We start from the raw sequence: 24,548 nt of genomic DNA on the forward strand, positions 1-24,548 counted from the left end.
CTGGTATAACCTGGGTCTCTCCTGTATATAATTATATATGTACAGCTGGTATAGCCTGGGTATATACTGTATATAATTATATATGTACAGCTGGTATAACCTGGGTATCTCCTGTATATAATTATATATGTACAGCTGGTATAACCTGGGTATATACTGTGTATAATTATATATGTACAGCTGGTATAACCTGGGTATATACTGTATATAATTATATGTACAGCTGGTATAACCTGGGTATCTCCTGTATATAATTATATATGATCAGCTGGTATAACCTAGGTCTGTCCTGTATATAATTATATATGTACAGCTGGTATAACCTAGGTCTGTCCTGTATATAATTATATATGTACAGCTGATATAACCTGGGTATATACTGTATATAATTATATATGTACAGCTGATATAATCTGGGTATACACTGTCTATAATTATATATGTACAGCTGTTATAACCTGGGTATCTCCTGTGTATAATTATATTTGTACAGCTGCTATAACCTGGGTATCTCCTGTATATATGTACAGTTTGCATATAGTGATACTAATAGATGTTTGCAGTTTGCGGTCAGTACCTGTTCTCTTACTATTCGATCTATCACAGTTTCCAGGGTTTCATGGGGGTAACACATAAGGACGCCTTCCAGACACAGGGAGCGCCGCCGCAGGGCCTCCCCCACCGTTATATCCAGGTTATTATAAATCTTCTGGGCTGCTAAATGCTGTTATACATGGAGGGAATAGAAGAAACAACACCATGACATGAGCAGGTACACAAGCGCAGTCCTCATAGAGCACCGCGGACGTGTATAACATATGTACATATACAGCACGAAATGTGTCGGTGGACAATCAGGGCCCTCTATCATATATATGTGGGGAGGGGGGGAAATATAGGGCAGTATACTGGGGACCAGATGAACTCGATGCCCTGTACACGACGCCTGGAAGCAGATATGTGTCTGTTTACATGGTCCCGGCTATTGTGCTATTTACAGCTATTTAGTGTAATATAGAAGGCGGAGGACTAAAATTAGAAGCAATCAGGGGGTATTCAGTGACTTCTGCCGGAGAGAAGAGATATAATCCCCCTATAGAGTGACAGAGAGAGGCGAGTGCTGCAGGCTGCTATATACAGAGAGAGGCGAGTGCTGCAGGCTGTTATATACAGAGAGAGGCGAGTGCTGCAGGCTGTTATATACAGAGAGAGGCGAGTGCTGCAGGCTGCTATATACAGAGAGAGGCGAGTGCTGCAGGCTGTTATATACAGAGAGAGGCGAGTGCTGCAGGCTGTTATATACAGAGAGAGGCGAGTGCTGCAGGCTGTTATATACAGAGAGAGGCGAGTGCTGCAGGCTGTTATATACAGAGAGAGGCGAGTGCTGCAGGCTGTTATATACAGAGAGAGGCGAGTGCTGCAGGCTGTTATATACAGAGAGAGGCGAGTGCTGCAGGCTGTTATATACAGAGAGAGGCGAGTGCTATGGGCTGTTATATATAGAGAGAGGCGAGTGCTGCAGGCTGTTATATACAGAGAGAGGCGAGTGCTGCGGGCTGCTATATACAGAGAGAGACGAGTGCTGGGGGCTGTTATATACAGAGAGAGGCGAGTGCTGCAGGCTGCTATATACAGAGAGAGGCGAGTGCTGCGGGCTGCTATATACAGAGAGAGGCGAGTGCTGCAGGCTGCTATATACAGAGAGAGGCGAGTGCTGCAGGCTGTTATATACAGAGAGAGGCGAGTGCTGCAGGCTGTTATATACAGAGAGAGGCGAGTGCTGCAGGCTGTTATATACAGAGAGAGGCGAGTGCTGCGGGCTGCTATATACAGAGAGAGGCGAGTGCTGGGGGCTGTTATATACAGAGAGAGGCGAGTGCTGCAGGCTGCTATATACAGAGAGAGGCGAGTGCTGCGGGCTGCTATATACAGAGAGAGGCGAGTGCTGCAGGCTGCTATATACAGAGAGAGGCGAGTGCTGCTGGCTGTTATATACAGAGAGAGGCGAGTGCTGCAGGCTGTTATATACAGAGAGAGGCGAGTGCTGCAGGCTGTTATATACAGAGAGAGGCGAGTGCTGCGGGCTGCTATATACAGAGAGAGGCGAGTGCTGCAGGCTGCTATATACAGAGAGAGGCGAGTGCTGCAGGCTGTTATATACAGAGAGAGGCGAGTTCTGCAGGCTGCTATATACAGTAAGGCGAGTGCTGCAGGCTGTTATATACAGAGAGAGGCGAGTGCTGCAGGCTGCTATATACAGAGAGAGGTGAGTGCTGCGGGCTGCTATATACAGAGAGAGGCGAGTGCTGCAGGCTGCTATATACAGAGAGAGGCGAGTGCTGCAGGCTGTTATATACAGAGAGAGGCGAGTGCTGCAGGCTGTTATATACAGAGAGAGGCGAGTGCTGCAGGCTGTTATATACAGAGAGAGGCGAGTGCTGGGGGCTGTTATATACAGAGAGAGGCGAGTGCTGCGGGCTGTTATATACAGAGAGAGGCGAGTGCTGCGGGCTGCTATATACAGAGAGAGGCGAGTGCTGCGGGCTGTAATATACAGAGAGAGGCGAGTGCTGCGGGCTGCTATATACAGAGAGAGGCGAGTGCTGCGGGCTGTTATATACAGAGAGAGGCGAGTGCTGCAGGCTGCTATATACAGAGAGAGGCGAGTGCTGGGGGCTGTTATATACAGAGAGAGGCGAGTGCTGCAGGCTGTTACATACAGAGAGAGGCGAGTGCTGCAGGCTGTTACATACAGAGAGGCGAGTGCTGCAGGCTGTTATATACAGAGAGAGGCGAGTGCTGCAGGCTGTTATATACAGAGAGAGGCGAGTGCTGCGGGCTGCTATATACAGAGAGAGGCGAGTGCTGCGGGCTGCTATATACAGAGAGAGGCGAGTGCTGCGGGCTGCTATATACAGAGAGAGGCGAGTGCTGCAGGCTGCTATATACAGAGAGAGGCGAGTGCTGCAGGCTGTTATATACAGAGAGAGGCGAGTGCTGCAGGCTGTTATATACAGAGAGAGGCGAGTGCTGCAGGCTGTTATATACAGAGAGAGGCGAGTGCTGCAGGCTGCTATATACAGAGAGAGGCGAGTGCTGCAGGCTGTTATATACAGAGAGAGGCGAGTGCTGCAGGCTGTTATATACAGAGAGAGGCGAGTGCTGCAGGCTGTTATATACAGAGAGAGGCGAGTGCTGCAGGCTGTTATATACAGAGAGAATCGAGTGCTGCGGGCTGTTATATACAGAGAGAATCGAGTGCTGCAGGCTGTTATATACAGAGAGAGGCGAGTGCTGTGGGCTGTTATATACAGAGAGAGGCGAGTGCTGGGGGCTGTTATATACAGAGAGAGGCGAGTGCTGTGGGCTGTTATATACAGAGAGAGGCGAGTGCTGCAGGCTGTTATATACAGAGAGAGGCGAGTGCTGCGGGCTGTTATATACAGAGAGAGGCGAGTGCTGCAGGCTGTTATATACAGAGAGAGGCGAGTGCTGCAGGCTGTTATATACAGAGAGAGGCGAGTTCTGCAGGCTGTTATATACAGAGAGAGGCGAGTGCTGCGGGCTGCTATATACAGAGAGAGGCGAGTGCTGCAGGCTGTTATATACAGAGAGAGGCGAGTGCTGCGGGCTGTTATATACAGAGAGAGGCGAGTGCTGCAGGCTGTTATATACAGAGAGAGGTGAGTGCTGCAGGCTGCTATATACAGAGAGAGGCGAGTGCTGCAGGCTGTTATATACAGAGAGAGGAAAAGGAGAGCGGAAACTCACTATCACATCGAAGCGGGAATACAGCCCCACCACCTGACCTGTAAGGAAAAGAACACAAGGATTACTGCCACATAGGGATAAGCTGGACAAAATAGTTATACAGAGCAGAAGTATTATAGTAGTTATATTCCTGTATATAGGAGCAGTATTATAGTAGTTATATTCTTGTATATATGAGCAGTATTATAGTAATTATATTCTTGTATATAGGGGCAGTATTATAGTAGTTATATCCCTGTATATAGGAGCAGTATTATAGTAGTTATATTCCTGTATATAGGAGCAGTATTATAGTAGTTATATTCCTGTATATAGGGGCAGTATTATAGTAGTTATATTCCTGTATATAGGGAGCAGTATTATAGTAGTTATATTCTTGTATATAGGAGCAGTATTATAGTAGTTATATTCCTGTATATAGGAGCAGTATTATAGTAGTTATATTCCTGTATATAGGGAGCAGTATTATAGTAGTTATATTCTTGTATATAGGAGCAGTATTATAGTAGTTATATTACTGTATATAGGAGCAGTATTATAGTAGTTATATTCCTGTATATAGGGGCAGTATTATAGTAGTTATATTCTTGTATATAGGGGGCAGTATTATAGTAGTTATATTCCTGTATATAGGGGGCAGTATTATAGTAGTTATATTCCTGTATATAGGGAGCAGTATTATGATATTTATATTCCTGTATATAGGAGCAGTATTATAGTAGTTATATTCTTGTATATAGGGGCAGTAATATAGTCGTTATATTCCTTTCTTCTTCGTATAGAGGCAGCACACATGGGATATAGGTCCCTCCTACTTACTCTCAGGACCGCCCACCTACAAAAAATACCTGACAACAGGTTAACCAATTAAACATAATGACACCACTTAAGTACTCCTTCACACCATCCATACACTGTGTTTTTTTCTGTCCTCCTATTCAGGAGGGCAGGTGAGGTTTGTAGCTCACCTGCTAAATGCCCACCTTTTAGTAACTTATGTTGTTTTCTATTTTTTACAGGGTGGCCAATGTGGGTAACCCTGGCCAGAGCACCCACTGCATGACAGTAATAGTAAGGGTAACCATGCCATTTCTGGTGCTCTGGCAGTTATATGGCCCCTTACATGCATCGGCCAGTGGCTTTGCCTGGCTATGTTGCTATACAGTACTCAGCAGGGCTGGATGGTTTCAGTACCAGGATTATAGCTGCCCTGCAAGGAGATGGTGAGTCTGTATATCTGTTCCTGTCTTTTTAGATGGTACGCTTTACCTGGCTTAATTCCTGCGCTTCATGCTCCGGCCGGCGCTCAGTAGTTCGCTTGCGGTCCAAACGGCGGCCATACTACTTCCGGTCTGCGTTTCACGGACCGGAAGTACGTCATCTGAAGCCACGGCTCCCAGTACGGCCGGTAAGGAGGAATTCCTTAGACATCGCGGTGAGCGGTGAGCGGTTTAGGACACAACAGCTATGATCGTCGTCTCACCTGGCCGGTAATGTAACCTACTGTGGCACGGATGGTGGGTTTACTTCCGGTCCGCGGCCGGACCGGAAGTGCGTCATCCCCTAGCGTGACACCTCCCTAGGGGTATTTAAAGCGCGAGTGGCCGGCGTGCAGCACCTCTGTGTGCGAGGCAGCCGGATTCACTGCTTACCAAGGTGCTGGAGGGGGTTTTCTAAGGACGCAGTCTGTACTAATGAGACTCTTTGAGGTTGTATTGGTGTATTTCATAGCCACTTACTTGTGTATGCTTCTTGCAGATGTCAAGCCATTCATCTGCCAGTAAGAGGAGAAGCAAAACTAGACACAGATTCTGTGATGTTTGTGAGCAGCCCCTCCCAGATGATCTCCCTTCAGCCACCTGTGACCTGTGTGTGGAACAAGAGGCAGAGAGAAACAGAGCGCCTCAGGAGGAGACCTCAGCATTTATTAATGAGGCTAAAGCCTTTTTTTCGTGGTTCAAAACACACATGCCTAGTGCCTCAACGCCAGCTCCTTCCACTTCAGGGCTTAAGAGGAAATCTAAGTCCAAAATAGCAGAGAGATCTCCGTCTGAACATTCTTCGGATTCATGGGACTCTGAGCTGGACGATTCCACGGACTCAGAAACTGAGGCCCCAGTATCAGAAGATTATTTTCTATTTAAAAAAGAAAATGCGGATGGACTAATAAAAGCTGTTAAAGAGATTATAGAAGTAAAGAGAGATAAGACTTCGTCAAAAGAGAGAGAAAATTTATATTATTTTCCACGTAAGAAATCTACAGTCCTCCCGGGACACCCAGTTCTAAAAACGATCATGGAAAAGGAATGGAAGAGACCAGATCGCCGCATAGAGTTAGGCTCTAGGTTCAGGGCCGTATACCGTCTTGACCCTACGGAGTCGGAATCCTGGGAGAAGCCAGCCCAAATAGATCCAGCTGTTTCAAAGCTATCGAAGAATATTCTGCTACCATCAGATGATTCTTCCTTGCTGAGAGATGCGAGTGACAGAAAAACCGATGTCTTATTAAGACGGGCATATTGTAACTCTGCAGATCTCAGTAAGGCGGCGCTCTCTACAGTTCCGGTTGCAAGAGCCATGAGAGTTTGGTTGAGCACGTTGTCCAGAGACATCGAGGATAGAGTTCTAAGGGAGGAATTGCTGGAGCAGGTTAAGAGTATTAAACTTGCAGCGGACTATCTTTGTGATTTCCCAGTGGATGTGCTAAAAATTGCATCAAAGAACTTGGCGCTTACAAATTCTGCCAGACGTTCTGTCTGGTTAAAACCATGGAAAGGAGAGGTCAGTTCCAAAAATAACTTCTGTTCTCTTCCATTTGAACCTGGACAATTAATTGGCGCGCAGTTGGAGAAGATCCTAGAAAAATGCAAGAAAGGCAAAGGACTAGCTTTTCCACAATCAGAAAGGAAAAAGCCTTATAAATTTTTCAAAACGAAAGGTAGAAATACTTTTCGTAATAGAAACTTTTCCGGCAACTCCAACAGACGCCCCCAGAAGACTGCACAAAATCGTAAACCCAAACAAGGGCAATCAGTACAGACCAAATCTGAATTCTGACGCCAGGAGTTTAGTCACTCAGCCAGTCGGTGCAAGACTAAAGAACTTTTTTCCGGCTTGGGAGGCAGTGACTACAGACAGATGGGTTCTCGACATAATAAAGACAGGCTACAAGATAAAGTTCATAAAGAGACCAAAAGAGAGGTTAATCATAAACCGTCCAAAGGATCATGTAGTGCCCACTCTGTTACAAGAATTTCTTCTAAAAAGAGCGTTGGAACCAGTGCCAGACGAGGAAAAAGGAAGAGGGGTTTATTCGATGCTCTTTCCCGTGCCCAAGACCGAGGGAAAATGGCGTTTAATCATAGACTTACGTTATGTCAACCGGTTTGTAACAAAAGAAAAATTCAGGATGGAGACCATCAGATCAGCAACAGCATTGATACAAAAAGGGGACCTCATGGTCTCACTGGACTTAATGGACGCATACCTCCATATTCCCATTCATCCGTTGTCCAGAAGGTTCTTGAGAGTAGCAATTCAGGTAGGCGCAGAAGTACGTCATTACCAGTTTTGTGCCCTCCCATTTGGTCTCACCTCCTCCCCAAGGGTCTTCACAAAAGTAGCCATCGTCTTAGTAGCCCATCTTCGCCTGCAAGGCATACAACTGATTCCTTACCTCGACGACTGGCTGTTGATCGCATCCTCTCGAGAGCGTCTGCTACTACACCTCCAGAGGACGACTCATTTACTGCAGGAGGTGGGATTTCTTATCAATCTGAAGAAATCAGATCTACACCCAGCTCCAATAAAGAAATTCCTGGGCCTCATAATAGATGCGAATCAGTTGAAACTGTTTTTACCCAGAGACAAACTCAGAGATCTACAGAGTCAAGTCCGTCAATTAATTCGCGCCAGTTCAGTGACGATAAGGCAAGCGATGAGAGTACTGGGACTGTTTACAGCAGCCATAGACGCAGTGCCCTGGGCGAGGGCACACATGAGGCCTTTACAGAGAGAAATTCTCGACTTTTGGGACAGGAGTCCGACGTCACTGAACCAATCATTGGCCATCTCGAAGTGGACGAAGAAACAGCTGGAATGGTGGCTGGTGCAGAGCAATTTGTCCAGCGGCAACACGTTTGCTCTAACCGAGTCAGTAGTTATAACTACGGATGCATCTGCAACCGGTTGGGGAGCCCATCTCGGAGACAGCTGGGTACAGAAGACATGGTCTGCTGCAGAATCTCGACTTTCTTCGAACATGAGGGAAATGAAAGCGGCTCGTCTCGCGCTTCTACACTTTGCACCTCTGATAAAAGGGAAAGCAGCCCTGATACAGTCCGACAATTCAGTCACCGTATACTATATAAACAAGCAGGGGGGGACGAGAAGCCCCGCGCTCGAGAGGCAGTGCAGAATGATAATGACTTGGGCAGAAGAGAACCTTCTCAAGATTACAGCGCTTCACATAAAGGGAGTCCAGAATGTGAAGGCCGACTTACTGAGTCGAGAAGCACTGAGTCCCAACGAATGGGTGCTGAACCAAAAATATTTTTGGCAGATAACGGACAGATGGGGTGTCCCAGATTGGGACCTAATGGCGACCAGACAGAATCGCAAGGTGGAGAAGTTTGCATCTCTGAATCCGAAGGACAATCCTCGGATCCTGGATGCATTTTCAGTGACATGGAAACAGAAATTCGTATATCTCTTTCCTCCAACAGCGATTCTGGAGAGAGTCTTGAGGAAGATTGTGCAAGACAAACCCAGAGCAATACTGGTGGCACCCTATTGGCCTCGGAGACCGTGGTTTCCACTGCTCCTGCGTCTATCCAGAGGGGAGTTCTGGACTCTCCCCCTGCACAAGGATCTTCTCTCTCAGAAACAGTTCCTTCATCCTCAGCTGTCACGCCTGCATTTAACGGCGTGGAACATGAGAGAACTAGATACAGATTAAAAGGATTGTCAGAAGACGTAATCAGCACGTTATTATCAGCTCGTAAACAATCTACTAACAAGCTGTATGCGAGATTATGGAAAAAATTTGCTTCATGGAGACAGCAAAATAATCATGGGATTGTATCTCTACCAGCTGTGCTACAATTTCTCCAAGATGGCTTTCAAAAAGGTTTAAGAGCTAACACGCTGAGAGTACACATGACGGCCATAAACTCTTTCACGGACGGTGTATTTGCAGGAGAGCCTATAATAACAAAGTTCTTTAAAGCTCTAAGGAACTTAAGGCCAGTAGTAAAATCACCTACCTCGGCATGGGATTTGCAGATTGTGTTACAATCATTGATGGACTCTCCGTTTGAACCGTTGGAAGAGGTGGAAATAAAGTGGCTAACCCTAAAGGCTTGTTTTCTAGTAGCCATAACATCGGCAAAGAGACTTGGTGAGATCCAAGCTTTATCATCCAGAGAACCTTTCATTAAATTTGTTCCAGAAGGCGTACTGTTAAGAACCATCCCGTCCTTTTTACCTAAGGTAGCCTCAGTACAGAACATCAATAGGGAGGTTCTACTACAGTCTTTCTACCCTGATCCGTCCAGTGAGGAAGAACAAAGACTACGACTACTAGATGTTGGTAGAACTCTCGCCTGCTATATCTCTAGGGTAGAAGCCTTCAGGCGAGATGAAAATTTATTCCTGCAGTTCACTGGTGCAAACAAGGGGAAAAAGGCTGCCAAGGACACAATAGCGAGATGGCTGAAAACGGTAATCTTGGAAGCGTACAAAAAGACAGGCAAAGATCCACCTACCGGCTTGAAGGCTCACTCAACGAGGGCAATGGCGACTTCGTGGGCAGAGAGAGCCCAAGTGCCTGTCATAGACATCTGTAATGCTGCATCGTGGTCTTCATCATCTACGTTCATATCGCACTACAGGATTGACAATCTAAGCAGTATTCCAGCCTTCAGCACAGGGGTACTAAGTGCTGCAATCTGACCTACCCTCCCCTATTTCAGTTAGCTATTTAGCTCCCATGTGTGCTGCCTCTATACGAAGAAGAAAGCTAAAATTTTAATTACTTACCGTAATTTTGCTTTCTTCGAGGATAGAGGCAGCACAGATATACCCTCCCAATAAATGTGTGTTTAAGCATCATATCGGCTAGTTTATTGAACACAGTGTATGGATGGTGTGAAGGAGTACTTAAGTGGTGTCATTATGTTTAATTGGTTAACCTGTTGTCAGGTATTTTTTGTAGGTGGGCGGTCCTGAGAGTAAGTAGGAGGGACCTATATCCCATGTGTGCTGCCTCTATCCTCGAAGAAAGCAAAATTACGGTAAGTAATTAAAATTTTAGCTGTATATAGGAGCAGTATTATATTAGTTATATTCCTGTATATAGGAGCAGTATTATAGTAGTTATATCCCTGTATATAGGAGGCAGTATTATATTAGTTATATTCCTGTATATAGGAGCAGTATTATAGTAGTTATATTCTTGTATATAGGAGCAGTATTATAGTAGTTATATTCCTGTATATAGGAGCAGTATTATAGTAGTTATATTCCTGTATATAGGGAGCAGTATTATAGTAGTTATATTCTTGTATATAGGAGCAGTATTATAGTAGTTATATTCCTGTATATAGGAGCAGTATTATAGTAGTTATATTCCAGTATATAGGGGCAGTATTATAGTAGTTATATTCTTGTATATAGGGGGCAGTATTATAGTAGTTATATTCCTGTATATAGGGGGCAGTATTATAGTAGTTATATTCCTGTATATAGGGAGCAGTATTATGATATTTATATTCCTGTATATAGGAGCAGTATTATAGTAGTTATATTCTTGTATATAGGGGCAGTAATATAGTCGTTATATTCCTGTATATAGGAGCAGTATTATATTAGTTATATTCCTGTATATAGGAGCAGTATTATAGTAGTTATATTCTTGTATATAGGAGCAGTATTATAGTAGTGATATTCCTGTATATAGGGGGCAGTATTATAGTAGTGATATTCCTGTATATAGGAGCAGTATTATAGTAGTTATATTCTTGTATATAGGAGCAGTATTATAGTAGTTATATTCCTGTATATAGGGGCAGTATTATAGTAGTTATATTCCTGTATATAGGGGGCAGTATTATAGTAGTTATATTCCTGTATATAGGGAGCAGTATTATGATATTTATATTCCTGTATATAGGGGGCAGTATTATAGTAGTTATATCCCTGTATATAGGGAGCAGTATTATAGTAGTTATATTCCTGTATATAGGGAGCAGTATTATAGTAGTTATATTCCTGTATATAGGAGCAGTATTATAGTAGTTATATCCCTGTATATAGGAGCAGTATTATAGTAGTTATATCCCTGTATATAGGAGCAGTATTATAGTAGTTATATTCCTGTATATAGGAGCAGTATTATAGTAATATATTCCTGTATATAGGAGCAGTATTATAGTAGTTATATCCCTGTATATAGGAGCAGTATTATAGTAGTTATATCCCTGTATATAGGAGCAGTATTATAGTAGTTATATTCCTGTATATAGGAGCAGTATTATAGTAATATATTCCTGTATATAGGAGCAGTATTATAGTAGTTATATTCTTGTATATAGGGGCAGTAATATAGTAGTTATATTCTTGTATATAGGAGCAGTATTATAGTAGATATATTTTTGTATATAGGCACAGTACAAAAAAATATCTCAAATCAACTGGTGTCAGAAAATTCTATAGATTTGTAATTTGCTTCTATTTAAAAATATTTTGTCTTCAAGTACTTATCAGCTGCTGTATGTCCTGCAGGAAGTGGTGTATTCTCTCCATTCTGACACAGTGCTCTCTGCAGCCACTCCTGTCCATGGCAGGAACTGTCCAGAGCAGGAGCTTTTCTCTATGGGGATTTGCTGCTGCTCTGGACAGTTCCTGACATGGACAGAGGTGGCAGCAGAGAGCACTGTGTCAGACTGGACAAAATACACCACTTCCTGCTGGACATACAGCAGCTGATAAGTACTGGAAGACTGAAGATATTTAAATAGAAGTTAATTACAAATCTATAGAACTTTCTGACACTAGTTGATTCAAAAGAAAAAAGAATTCCAGCAGAGTATCCCTTTAATTCTTGTATATAGCTGGAAGTAATTATAAATACAAAGCCCCTGGTGACATTTTATAGGATCATAAACATCCACATTCAAGCAGAATATAATGTAACCTATTACATAATACGCTGATATAGAGTTCTGTGTGGCTGACACCAGCTGCCATGTACTATTTGTCTGATTTATTATGCACTTACTGCGCTATATATAGCTGTAAATGCTTTGGTGTGTTCACAAATAGCAGCTGTAGAGGGATGAGATGGACAGTGCTCCGACCCCCTTACACAGGGTCTCCTGACTCTAAGCCAGGGCCACACAGTTTGCACTGGAGGCGATTTATTAAAGGAAAGTTGCAAAAGTACAGAAGGTTCCTTCTCATTTAGCGGTCATGACTTCTTGCTCTGCCTCCTAAAGCCCTATGCTTATACATGGATTCCTGTCTCTTCTAACAAGCTTGCAAAATGTCTCTAACGCTCTAATACTTTTACCTGTTCCTGGGAAAGCTGGGTAGCAATTAAAGGGGTAGTCTAGAGAAAAATGTTTTCTTTCAGATCAGCTTGTGTGAGAAAGTGCCGGAGATTTGTGATTTACTTCTATTAAAAATCTCCAGTCATCCAGTACAGGAAGTGGCGTATTCTTTCCAGTACAACACATTGCTCTCTGCTGCCACCTCTGTCCATGTCAGGAACTGTCCAGAGCAGCAGCAAATCCCCATAGAAAACCTTTACGGCTCTCCAGACTGGAAGGAATACACCACTTCCTGCAGGACATACAGAAGCTGATAAGTACTGGAAACTGGAGATTCTTAAATAGAAGTAAATTGCAAATCTCTGGCACTTTCTGACATGAGTTGATTTAAAAGAAAATGTAATTTTGCTGTAGTACCCCTTTAATATGATGCAGATATCATAGGTGGGTTCTCAGCAGGCACTCTGCCCCTAGTGGTGCTCCTGGGGGTGGTCACTTCCCTTCCTCACACAGGAATCAATGGGAAGGGGAGAGGTCCTGGGCTGGCGGAAGGCTCTGTATATTTATATACAGCCCTGATATAAAACTTCTCTGCTTCCTGTTAGGAACTCTTACTCATAATAACTCAGCTTTCCCTGTGAATGTTCCCACCCCAGGCAGGAAGCCAATAATCTGGTCCCTGGGCTGTGACTGTACCTGAGACCGCAGCACAATGTGACTGGGAGGGAAGTGACAGAGCTTCTGCTGTATACACAGGGCAGAGAAGCTGAGATATGGGGAGCTGTTTGCTGAGGACATAACAATGTAGATCTGTGCTTTTACTTGCTTCTAACAGGAAGCATTGAGCATTATTGCATGCAGTGTTATGTGCAGTTCTCTGGCAGTGACTACAACTCCCAGCATGCTCCAACAGCCTTTGGGTTATGTTAAACACCCCCATTTGTGGCCCAAATGTTCCATATAGCCCCAGCCTTATGCTGTGTGCACACACAGTCTGTGTATGTGTGTAGGGTCCCTGAGTGTGAGTGCAGCCTCAGATATATGGGTGATCCTTCAGTGTGAGTGCACCCTCAGATGTAAGTGTGATCCCTCAGTGTGAGTGCACCCTCAGATGTATGTGTGACCCCTAGTGTGAGTGCACCCTTAGATGTATGTGTGACCCCTAGTGTGAGTGCACCGTTAGATGTATGTGTGACCCCTAGTGTGAGTGCACCCTTAGATGTATGTGTGATCCCTCAGTGTGAGTGCACCCTCAGATGTATGTGTGACCCCTAGTGTGAATGCACCCTTAGATGTATGTGTGACCCCTCAGTGTGAGTGCACCATCAGATGTATGTGTGATCCCTCAGTGTGAGTGCACCCTCAGATGTATGTGTGATCCCTCAGTGTGAGTGCACCCTCAGATGTATGTGTGATCCCTCAGTGTGAGTGCACCCTCAGATGTATGTGTGACCCCTAATGTGAGTGCACCCTCAGATGTATGTGTGACCCCTCAGTGTGAGTGCACCATCAGATGTATGTGTGATCCCTCAGTGTGAGTGCAGCCTCAGTTGTATGTGTGGTCCCTCAGTGTGAGTGCACCCTCATATATATGTGTGATCCCTGAGTGTGAGTGCACCCTCAGATGTATGTGTGATCCCTCAGCGTGAGTGCACTCTCATATATATGTGTGATCCCTGAGTGTGAGTGCACCCTCAGATGTATGTGTGATCCCTCAGTGTGAGTGCACCCTCATATATATGTGTGATCCCTGAGTGTGAGTGCACCCTCAGATGTATGTGTGATCCCTCAGCGTGAGTGCACCCTCATATATATGTGTGATCCCTGAGTGTGAGTGCACCCTCAGATGTATGTGTGATCCCTCAGTGTGAGCGCACATACTCACCGGCCTCGTTCACTACAGGAAGCGCTGACACTCTCCTCTCCACGAAGATCTCCAGCGCATTGTAAATAGTTGACGTATCGTGAATAACGGCGACATCTCTAAAGGTGCCGATCCGCAGCTCCTCGATGGTCCTCTGCAGGAAGCGCGGCCGGGGTATGGTGCCCCCCTACGAAATGTGTCCAGAGAAGGTGAGTACTCTATCTACATGTTATATGGTCACATTCTGGCTGGGCTCACACTCATGTAATAAGCATCTGTATTACGGCTGCCAGTCCCGGCCTGATGCTGTCAGATGAGCCACCATCAGGCAGGGACTGCAGCCGTAATACGGACAAAAATTGTCTACATTACACTAGTGTGGCCCCCTCCCCATTCCTCATTACACTGCAGCTCGGCCTGCTCAGATTGGCTGATGTGTATGAGCACAAGCCCTGCAGGAAAGTAAAATACACTGTAGCCAATGGGGGAGATTTATGAAAGGGTGTAAATATACACCCGGTGTAAACTGCTCCCAGCAACCAATCACAGCTCCTCATATATTTTAATAGAGCTTAAAGCTGAGCTGTGATTGGTTGCTGTGAGCAGTTTACACCAGGTGTATATTTACACCCTTTCATAAATCTCCCCCAATGTGTTCAGTGCTGCTAAGGATCCATGGGAACTGAACCTATAACCTATTATCTGCCCATCTGATATATATATATATATATATATATATATATATATATATATATATATCTATATATCTATATATATATATATATATATATATATCCAGTGCTGGTCGCCATTCACATACATACTACTATACCCACCGACCTACCTCACCCTTCCCTCCGAGGCATTGGGAAGAAGATGAGACTGACCTGCTGACATGACATGTGCTCGGTTCTCCGTTGTCTTGGTTTGAACATGAACAAATGCTAAGTGCTCAATGCCGTCCATACCATAGAGGGCAGATTAACCCTATAACCCCCACCCTTGGCTACACCATTGTGAATCATGCTAGCTGCTCATCCTCGAAGTTTTTTAAGTTGACTGGTGTCAGAAAGTTATATAGATTTGTAATTTACTTCTATTTAAAAATCACCAGTCTTCCGTACTTATCAGCTGCTGTATGTCCTGCAGGAAGTGGTGTATTCTCTCCAGTCTGACACAGTGCTCTCTGCTGCCACCTCTGTCCATGTCAGGAACTGTCCAGAGCAGGAGAGGTTTTCTATGGGGATTTGCTGCTGCTCTGGACAGTTCCTGACATGGACAGAGGTGGCAGCAGAGAGCACTATGTAATACTGGAGAGAATACACCACTTCCTGCAGGACATACAGCAGATGATCTGGAGTACTGGATTTTTTTTTTTTAAATAGAAATAATTTACAAATCTGTATAACTTTCTTATACCAGTTCATTTGAAAACATTTTTTCTGGAGTTCCCCTTTAAGGTGCAAACTATAGAGGTGCTGGGCCTTATTGCTCCATTGTATCACAGCCAATCTGACAATGGAGACCCCCGTGAAGGGTTGGTGTCCCCTCTGATCTCTACTTACAAATATGTGCAGGAACTTCAGCAGACGCTTGTGTGTCAGGATGTGGAGGATGTTGCCCGACACCGGCTCCATTACTGGTAATCGGTGAATCTTGTTCTTGATGAGTGAATAGACGGCATGGAAGAGGCTGGGGGGAGATACAATGTATCATAGGTTACTACCGACCCCCACCACTAGGGGGCCCTCAGCACTGGATGCCACATATCCCATATTACCTGTCACCAGGGGCTATGTAGATCAAGGGCTTGAAGGAACTCTGCAGGTAAACCTCTACAAGACAAGACAGAGCCTGATCACTTAAGAACAGGAGAAGAATAAATACTTCTATTATATATATATATATATATATATATATATATATATATATATATATATATATGTTACCTCTCCAGGTCTCAATCTTATGCTCCTCCAGCTCGTATATCTGCACCTAATAATAAAGAAATTCAGGATGTAATAAAACAACATAGAGACAGACTCTATTATGTGCACTTGTAGCCATTCTGGATTCTGGGGAGGCTGGGTGATACCTCTATGCATACCTCCCAACCGTCCCGGATTTCGCGGGACAGTCCCGTTTTCGGGGTGCTGTCCCGCGGTCCCGGAACGGCCCCCCGTGTCCCGCAATATATGTGGCCCCAGCGAAAAAAACAATAAACCAGTAACTCACCTGTCCTCCGGTCCCAGCAGCTCCTCTCCCGGCAGAGCGCGCACTCCCGTCATCCTCCGGGGCGGGCAGCGGGGTACAGAGTCACTGACTGTACCGGAAGTAATTCATATAGAGGCTGCAGGTCACTTCCGGCACAGTCAGTGACTCTGTACCCCGCTGCCCGCCCCGGAGGATGACGGGAGTGCGCGCTCTGCCGGGAGAGGAGCTGCTGGGACCGGCGGACAGGTGAGTTACTGGTTTATTGTTTTTTTCGCTGGGGCCACACTAATGGGGGGTATTGGCTACTCTGTGGGGCGCTATATGGGGGCATTGGCTACTATGTGGGGCGCTATATGGGGGCATTGGCTACTATGTGGGGCACTATATGGGGGATTGGCTACTATGGGGCATATATGGGGGATTGGCTACTATGTGGGGCACTATATGGGGGCATTGGATACTATGTGGGGCACTATATGGGGGATTGGCTACTATGTGGGGCATATATGAGGGATTGGCTACTATGTGGGGCACTATATGGGGGATTGGCTACTATGTGGGCACTATATGGGGCATTGGCTACTATGTGGGGCACTATATGGGGGCATTGGCTACTATGTGGGCACTCTATGGGGGATTGGCTACTATGTGGGGGGCACTCTATGGGGGATTGGCTACTATGTGGGGCACTATATGGAGGGATTGGCTACTATGTGGGCACTCTATGGGGGATTGGCTACTATGTGGGGCACTATATGGGGATTGGCTACTGTGTGGGGGGCACTATATGGGGGGATTGGCTACTATGTGGGCATATATGGGGGATTGGCTACTATGTGGGGCACTATATGGAGGCATTGGCTACTATGTGGGGCTCTATATGGGGGATTGGATAATATGTGGGGCACTATATGGGGGCATTAGCTACTATGTGGGGCACTATGTGGGGATTGGCTACTATGTGGGGCACTATGTGGGGATTGGCTACTATGTGGGGCTCTATATGGGGGCATTGGCTACTATGTGGGGCACTATATGAGGGCATTGGATACTATGTGGGGCACTATATGGGGGTTTGGATTCTATGTGAGGCACTATGTGGGGGATTGGACACTATGTGGGGCACTATGTGCGGGATTGGATACTATGTGGGGCATATATGGGGCATTGGATACTATGTGGGGCACTATAATGGGGGATTGGATACTATATAGGGCATTTTTGGGGGGATTGGATACTATATAAGGCACTATTCAGTCAGCAGCATGTGGTGACTGTAGGGGAGTGGCTATGGAGGGTTGCTATGGGGGCGTGGCTATGAAGGGTCGCTATGGGGGCGTGGCTATGGGGACCGCGGCGCACATGTCCCTCTTTGCTCTTTGCAAAAGTTGGGAGGTATGCTCTATGTACGGTGTATTGGCTGCTATGTTTCCTGTGTACTAGCTCCTATAGAAGCAGTGCTGTGATTGGCTGCTATGTTTCCTGTGTGCTAGCTCCTATAGAAGCAGTGCTGTGATTGGCTGCTATGTTTCCTGTGTGCTAGCTCCTATAGAAGCACTGCTGTGATTGGCTGCTATGTTTCCTGTGCGCTAGCTCCTATAGAAGCAGTGCTGTGATTGGCTGCTATTTTTCCTGTGTGCTAGCTCCTATAGAAGCACTGCTGTGATTGGCTGCTATGTTTCCTGTGTGCTAGCTCCTGTACAAGCAGTGCTGTGATTGGCTGCTATGTTTCCTGTGTACTAGCTCCTATAGAAGCACTGCTGTGATTGGCTGCTATGTTTCCTGTGTGCTAGCTCCTATAGAAGCACTGCTGTGATTGGCTGCTATGTTTCCTGTGTGCTAGCTCCTATAGAAGCAGTGCTGTGATTGGCTGCTATGTTTCCTGTGTGCTAGCTCCTATAGAAGCACTGCTGTGATTGGCTGCTATGTTTCCTGTGTGCTAGCTCCTATAGAAGCACTGCTGTGATTGGCTGCTATGTTTCCTGTGTGCTAGCACCTATAGCACAGCTCCCCCCGTCCTCATACCAGCGGAGCTTTGTAGTATCTGTGCAGGATGTTGATAAAGTCGGTGATGGTCAGCATGCCTGCAAAACCAAGAGTGATACAACCGTCAGTCATCAACAATCTGTAATCACAGCGCTAATCGTGTCCGGCGTATGGATAATGGGGCCGGAACCTGATAATAATACGGAATGACCCCCACATAGTACCGTGTAATGTCTGGAGCAAATGCAAGTCCCGGCCTGACCCCTTATGACCTGAACCGAAAACACTGTAAATCCCTATGATAGATCCCCATGATAAAGTCGGCTCATCTGAAACCAGCCTTACATATAAGTAAAGATTTTGGTCACATGACCCTCCCACAGGCAGCTTTAGGCTGGGTTCACACTAGGTATATTTCAGTCAGTATTGTGGTCCTCATATTGCAATCAAAACCAGGAGTGGATTGAAGACACACAATAATTGTTATAATTGAGTGGATGGCCGCCATTTAATGGCAAATATTTGCTGTTATTTTAAAACAACGGCTGTTATATTGAAATAATGGCCGTTATTTACTGTTATATGGCGGCCATCCACTCAATTTCAACATTATGTGAACAGAGCCTTTCTGTGTTTTTAATCCACTCCTGGTTTTGGTTGCAATATGAGGACCACAATACTGACTGAAATATACGTAGTGTGAACCCAGCCTTAAAGTGTCACTGTCATTTAATTTTTTATTTTTTTTTTTTGCAGAAATCAATAGTACAGGCAATTTTAAGAAACTTTGTAATTGAGTTTATTAACCGAAAAAAGCATTTTTATAATGAAAAAGCAGTTTGAAGCTCTGCCCCCTGTCTTCATGGTTGTCTATGGAGAGGAGAGGGGTGGAGGGAGATGAGGCACCAAAACAGGACAACAAAGAGTTAATTTACAGTTACATCACCGGCTATCTTCTCTGAAGTCAGCACTGACCTCTCTGACCTCTGACCTCTCTGGCCTTCACACAGCTCCCACTGTGTAATCCTTTGTTCTCTGCTCTCTGCTGGTGACTAATTTCCCTCCTTCCCCCTCCCCTCTCCATAGGTTACACAGGGCCCGACTGATGTAAAAGAGTCGAGATTACCTGATAATGAGCAGCGAATGGGGGGGGGGGAACCTGAGGAAAGTCTTTTTGAATGCAGATAATGGCATATTTGCCTAATAAAACCAATTACAATATATTTTTTTTTAAATCCCCTGTCATACAATTCTTATTGTAATAATAACCGAACACTTATAATGTACACGTTCTCACATTGTTGCTATTGTGGAACTTCACCTCTCGCATCTATGAGCAATATGAAGGTTTGGCTATTGCTGGGCCGGAGCGTAACACAAGGATTCTCTCTTTGGTGCAATGCCAATCTTTGTGTCATGCTCCGCCCCCTCGGGCCCTGCACTAGGTATAATAAATATATCAGATCTGTCCCTTTAATACAGACACATTGTTATGGTTGATGAGTCCAGCAGTGAAATCTGGCAGGCCGGACGGTGTTGCCGCATGGTTTCTAAGGCTCCAGGACTCCACAATGAAAGCCAAGACTTGGAACAGGGGTGAATCTGTGCAGGGGCGGCGGGCATACCAGAAATACTACAAGGACGCAGCGACAACTGATTGAGGAAGTCCCAGAACATTCCAGAAGAGCGTCCAAAGAGTCAAAGACCTGCAGGCATCAGCTAAGGTTATTGTTTATAGGGTCACAATAAGAAAGGGAAATGGGTCCGTACGAGCCAATCACTGCTGCCCAATGGGGGCCTGAGTCTTATCTCCCATTTCACACTATATGACGGATCTTAAGTAATGTCCTCTGGGTCCCGTTACTCTGCACTCTCACATCTATATGTATAACCCAGCACTGGCCTTCTGGCCTTAGAAAGGACCTTACTTGAACCCAAAAGGAACCTATACACTTAAAGGGCAACTCCAGCAATTTTTTCTTCTAAATGAACTGGTGTCAGAAAGTTATATAGATTTGTAATTTACTTCTATTTAGAAATCTCCAGTCTTCCAGTACCTTTTAGCTGCTGTATGTCCTGCAGGAAGTGATGTATTCTCTCCAGTCTGACACAGTGCTCTCTGCTGCCACCTCTGTCCATGTCAGGAACTGTCCAGAGCAGCAGCAAATCCCTATAGAAAACCTCTCCTGCTCTGGACAGTTCCTGACATGGACAGAGGTGGCAGCAGAGAGCACTTACAGGACATACAGCAGTTGAGAAGTACTGGGGATTTTTTCTTAATAGAAGTAATTTACAAAACTTTCTCGCATACGCATACACAATCCTAGTTACCTCCCTGCAACCTATAATATGGATTATTCTCAGAGGAAAAAACAAGCACGACTCTCTAACAAGGTGGGATTTAAAAAAACAAAATGGACAAACCCTTTAAGAAGTGAAGACAGAATACACGTCTGCTGGTGCTAACCTTTCATTTGATGCAAATACAAACAAATGTTTTGGATCCTTCTTCGGATTATTATGCTAAATGTTGATACGATCCCTGAGAGCTTTGTGTACAGCAGAGATACGGGGTGAAGATGAGCGCCCTCCACCGCCCCCCTTACCCCCATTCCTATGTACTTCTATGTGGAATTCTTGATTCACCAAACGTCTTCCTAATATCCCCCCCCCACAAACTTACCCACAAAGCAATGCTGCTTGCTGTCCCAGAGCGGCGCAGCCCGCACCCCATTCGCCACCAGGGCCAAAAAGGCTTTCTTTATCTGTAAAAGGGAAGGAGACAGGAATGGAAAGACATCAAGAAGCTGAATACCGTGTGAACAAAGCCAGAAACAAGGTCATCTTATTGCCAGGAGACGCTGGGGGTCCGGAACTTCAGAGGAATTCTAATGTGCTTGGCTCATACACAGACACTGCGATGGAGCACAGCTGGATACTCCAGCATACACACGGTTATAATAATATATAAGGCAGGCTGGGCCAAGAAATAGTGATGTGCCGTGTAATGCCGCCATACGGTGCCAAACTAATAATTATATAGTGATCCAAAAAGCCTACATAATAGCGATATATAGCGCTTATATAACAGTAGAGTAGTCTATAGAGTGTACGCAAAATAGCACTCCTCATACTCTAATATTGCCATAGGGAGTCCAAACTGCAACACGCAGTACCCAAATAACACTGCCATACAGTACCCTAATAGTTGCAGTAATTATATCACATACTCTATATTGGGAAAAGAACTGGGCCCCTCCAGAAACCTGATATATCTATATCTTTAGTCAGTAATATGGAATCGACCCCCCACCCCACCCCCACCCCGGTAGAAATTACACGTCAGGGGTAATGTGACTCCTGAAGTAAAGAAATAAAGATCTGGGACCTGGTACTACTGTCCATATATTATATATGTAGTCACATCATAATACTGTCATGTGTTAGACAATGATGCTACCATATAGCACTATATATACAGTACATCAGTCTGACATGATAATATGAAATACCTCACATTCATCAAACTATTCATAACAACATATACATACATATACATACTATACATATGCAGCGTCTACACCATACTGTCATGTTGGGCTAAATAATTGTATTGTACTACTTACTAGTCCCATATACCACCACAGTACTGAGCATAAATAATACCGCCAGACCGTGCTACAATGGCAAAATGATACCACAGCTTCAGCTAGAATGTAGGTTTAAGGTCCCATCCAGGAGGAAATTAGAGGATCAATGAAAATTTCTATATAGTGGATGTATAGAATTCCAATCAAACAGCCCACTCTAAACTATTACTGCAAAATCAATCTGTATACTGCTATTATGTATGAATATGTACAGTGTGTATATAATGTATATGTATGTACAGTGTGTGTATATATGTACAGTATAAGTATATGTATGTACAGTATATGTACATATATATATATTTATGAACAGTATATGTATGAACAGTATATTTATATACGTGTATGTACAGTATATGTATATGTGTGTACAGTATATGTATATATGTATGTACAGTATATGTACATGTATGTATACCCTATATATATATATGTACAGTGGATGTATGCATGTCAGTATATGTATGTACAGTATATGCATGTATGTGTATGTACAGTACATGTATGTATATGTATGTACAGTATATGCATATGTATGTACAATATATATACACTCAGCGGCCACTTTATTAGGTACACCATGCTAGTAACGGGTTGGACCCCCTTTTGCCTTCAGAACTGCCTCAATTCTTGGTGGCATAGATACAACAAGGTGCTGGAAGCTTCCTCAGAGATTTTGGTCCATATTGACATGATGACATCACACAGTTGCCGCAGATTTGTCGGCTGCACATCCATGATGCCAATCTCCCGTTCCACCACATCCCAAAGATGCTCTATTGGATTGAGATCTGGTGACTGTGGAGGCCATTGGAGTACAGTGAACTCATTGTCATGTTCAAGAAACCAGTCTGAGATGATTCTAGCTTTATGACATGGCGCATTATCCTGCTGAAAGTAGCCATCAGATGTTGGGTCCATTGTGGTCATAAAGGGATGGACATGGTCAGCAACAATACTCAGGTAGGCTGTGGCGTTGCAACCATGCTCAATTGGTACCAAGGAGCCCAAAGAGTGCCAAGAAAATATTCCCCACACCATGACACCACCACCACCAGCCTGAACCGTTGATACAAGGCAGGATGGATCCATGCTTTCATGTTGTTGACGCCAAATTCTGACCCTACCATCCGAATGTCGCAGCAGAAATCGAGACTCATCAGACCAGGCAACGTTTTTCCAATCTTTTACTGTCCAGTTTCGATGAGCTTGTGCAAATTGTAGCCGCCTCAGTTTCCTGTTCTTAGCTGAGCGGAGTGGCACCCGGTGTGGTCTTCTGCTGCTGTAGCCCATCTGCCTCACAGTGCGACGTACTGTGCGTTCAGAGATGCTCTTCTGCCTACCTTGGTTGTAACGGTTGGCTATTTGAGTCACTGTTGCCTTTCTATCAGCTGGAACCAGTCTGCCCATTCTCCTCTGACCTCTGGCATCAACAAGGCATTTCCGTCCACAGAACTGCCGCTCACTGGATGTTTTTTCTTTTTCGGACCATTCTCTGTAAACCCTAGAGATGGTTGTGCGTGAAAATCCCAGTAGATCAGCAGTTTCTGAAATACTCAGACCAGCCCTTCTGGCACCAACAACCATGCCACGTTCAAAGGCCCTCAAATCACCTTTCTTCCCCATACTGATGCTCGGTTTGAACTGCAGGAGATTGTCTTGACTATGTCTACATGCCTAAATGCACTGAGTTGCCGCCATGTGATTGGCTGATTAGAAATTAAGTGGTAACGTGCAGTTGGACAGGTGTACCTAATAAAGTGGCCGTTGAGTGTATGTGAATGTACAGTATGTGTATGTGAATGTGCAGTATACGTATGTACAGAATAGGTATGTACGTATATGTATGTGCAGTGTATGTATGTATATGTATGCATGTATATGTATGTGCAGTCAGTGTATTTATGTATGTATGTATATATATATATATGTACAGTATATGTATGTACAGTGTATGTAACCTTCCATGACCATAAAGTTGGAGGTTTTTCTAACCATTTATTTTCTGCTTTGCTATTTTCACATAAAACTGCAGGTGACAGATATGTGAAGAATGTGCCGCCCCACACCACACAGAACACCACCGCGGGATGGTAGTAGAACCCTGTATTATTGTTATAAAAACATTAGTGGTATATATATATATATATATATATATATATATATATACATATATGTTTGTGTATGTGTGTGTATACACCAATACTTCCATCATAACAGTAAAACAACTGATTATATGTCACAATGGTGGCTGCTGAGGTGGGATTTGTTAGGACCCATCTGGTCGGATCCCACAGAAGAGCTGCTGTAAAGCAAACTGCTGCAAAACTTTCTGCTGACTATGACAGAAAGGAGTCAGATGACACCTGTGGCAGCTCACTGTGTATGGGGCCCAGCAGATCGGTCAGAGCCTATGTGACCCCTGTCACCCCCTGTCAGGACTGGAGCAATGGAAGAAGACGTCTGGTCTGATGGGTCACGTTCTCCATCATGGGGACGGCCGAGTGCGTGTAC

At 44.6% G+C, this 24,548-nt stretch overlaps 1 protein-coding gene across 3 annotated transcripts in view; it reads right to left on the reverse strand.

Annotated features, from left to right (window-relative positions):
* PRKAG3 (protein kinase AMP-activated non-catalytic subunit gamma 3) overlaps positions 1-24,548 on the reverse strand; it is a 35,579-nt gene that overhangs the window by 2,905 nt on the left and 8,126 nt on the right. For all 3 annotated transcript variants that reach the window (XR_011364499.1, XR_011364498.1, XM_069982523.1), the window contains exons 4-11: positions 21,068-21,149; positions 18,424-18,482; positions 16,134-16,179; positions 15,965-16,019; positions 15,750-15,876; positions 14,206-14,371; positions 3,772-3,809; positions 578-724 (exon numbers count right to left, since the gene is read on the reverse strand). Coding sequence is in view for 1 of the 3 variants with exons in the window: in XM_069982523.1 (XP_069838624.1) it covers positions 578-724; positions 3,772-3,809; positions 14,206-14,371; positions 15,750-15,876; positions 15,965-16,019; positions 16,134-16,179; positions 18,424-18,482; positions 21,068-21,149 (720 nt within the window). In the remaining 2 variants the exon portion in view is untranslated. The remainder of the gene's footprint in view (positions 1-577; positions 725-3,771; positions 3,810-14,205; positions 14,372-15,749; positions 15,877-15,964; positions 16,020-16,133; positions 16,180-18,423; positions 18,483-21,067; positions 21,150-24,548) is intronic.

This window comes from Dendropsophus ebraccatus, chromosome 9 (assembly GCF_027789765.1).
Source record: "Dendropsophus ebraccatus isolate aDenEbr1 chromosome 9, aDenEbr1.pat, whole genome shotgun sequence".
Classification (NCBI taxonomy): Eukaryota; Metazoa; Chordata; class Amphibia; order Anura; family Hylidae; genus Dendropsophus; species Dendropsophus ebraccatus.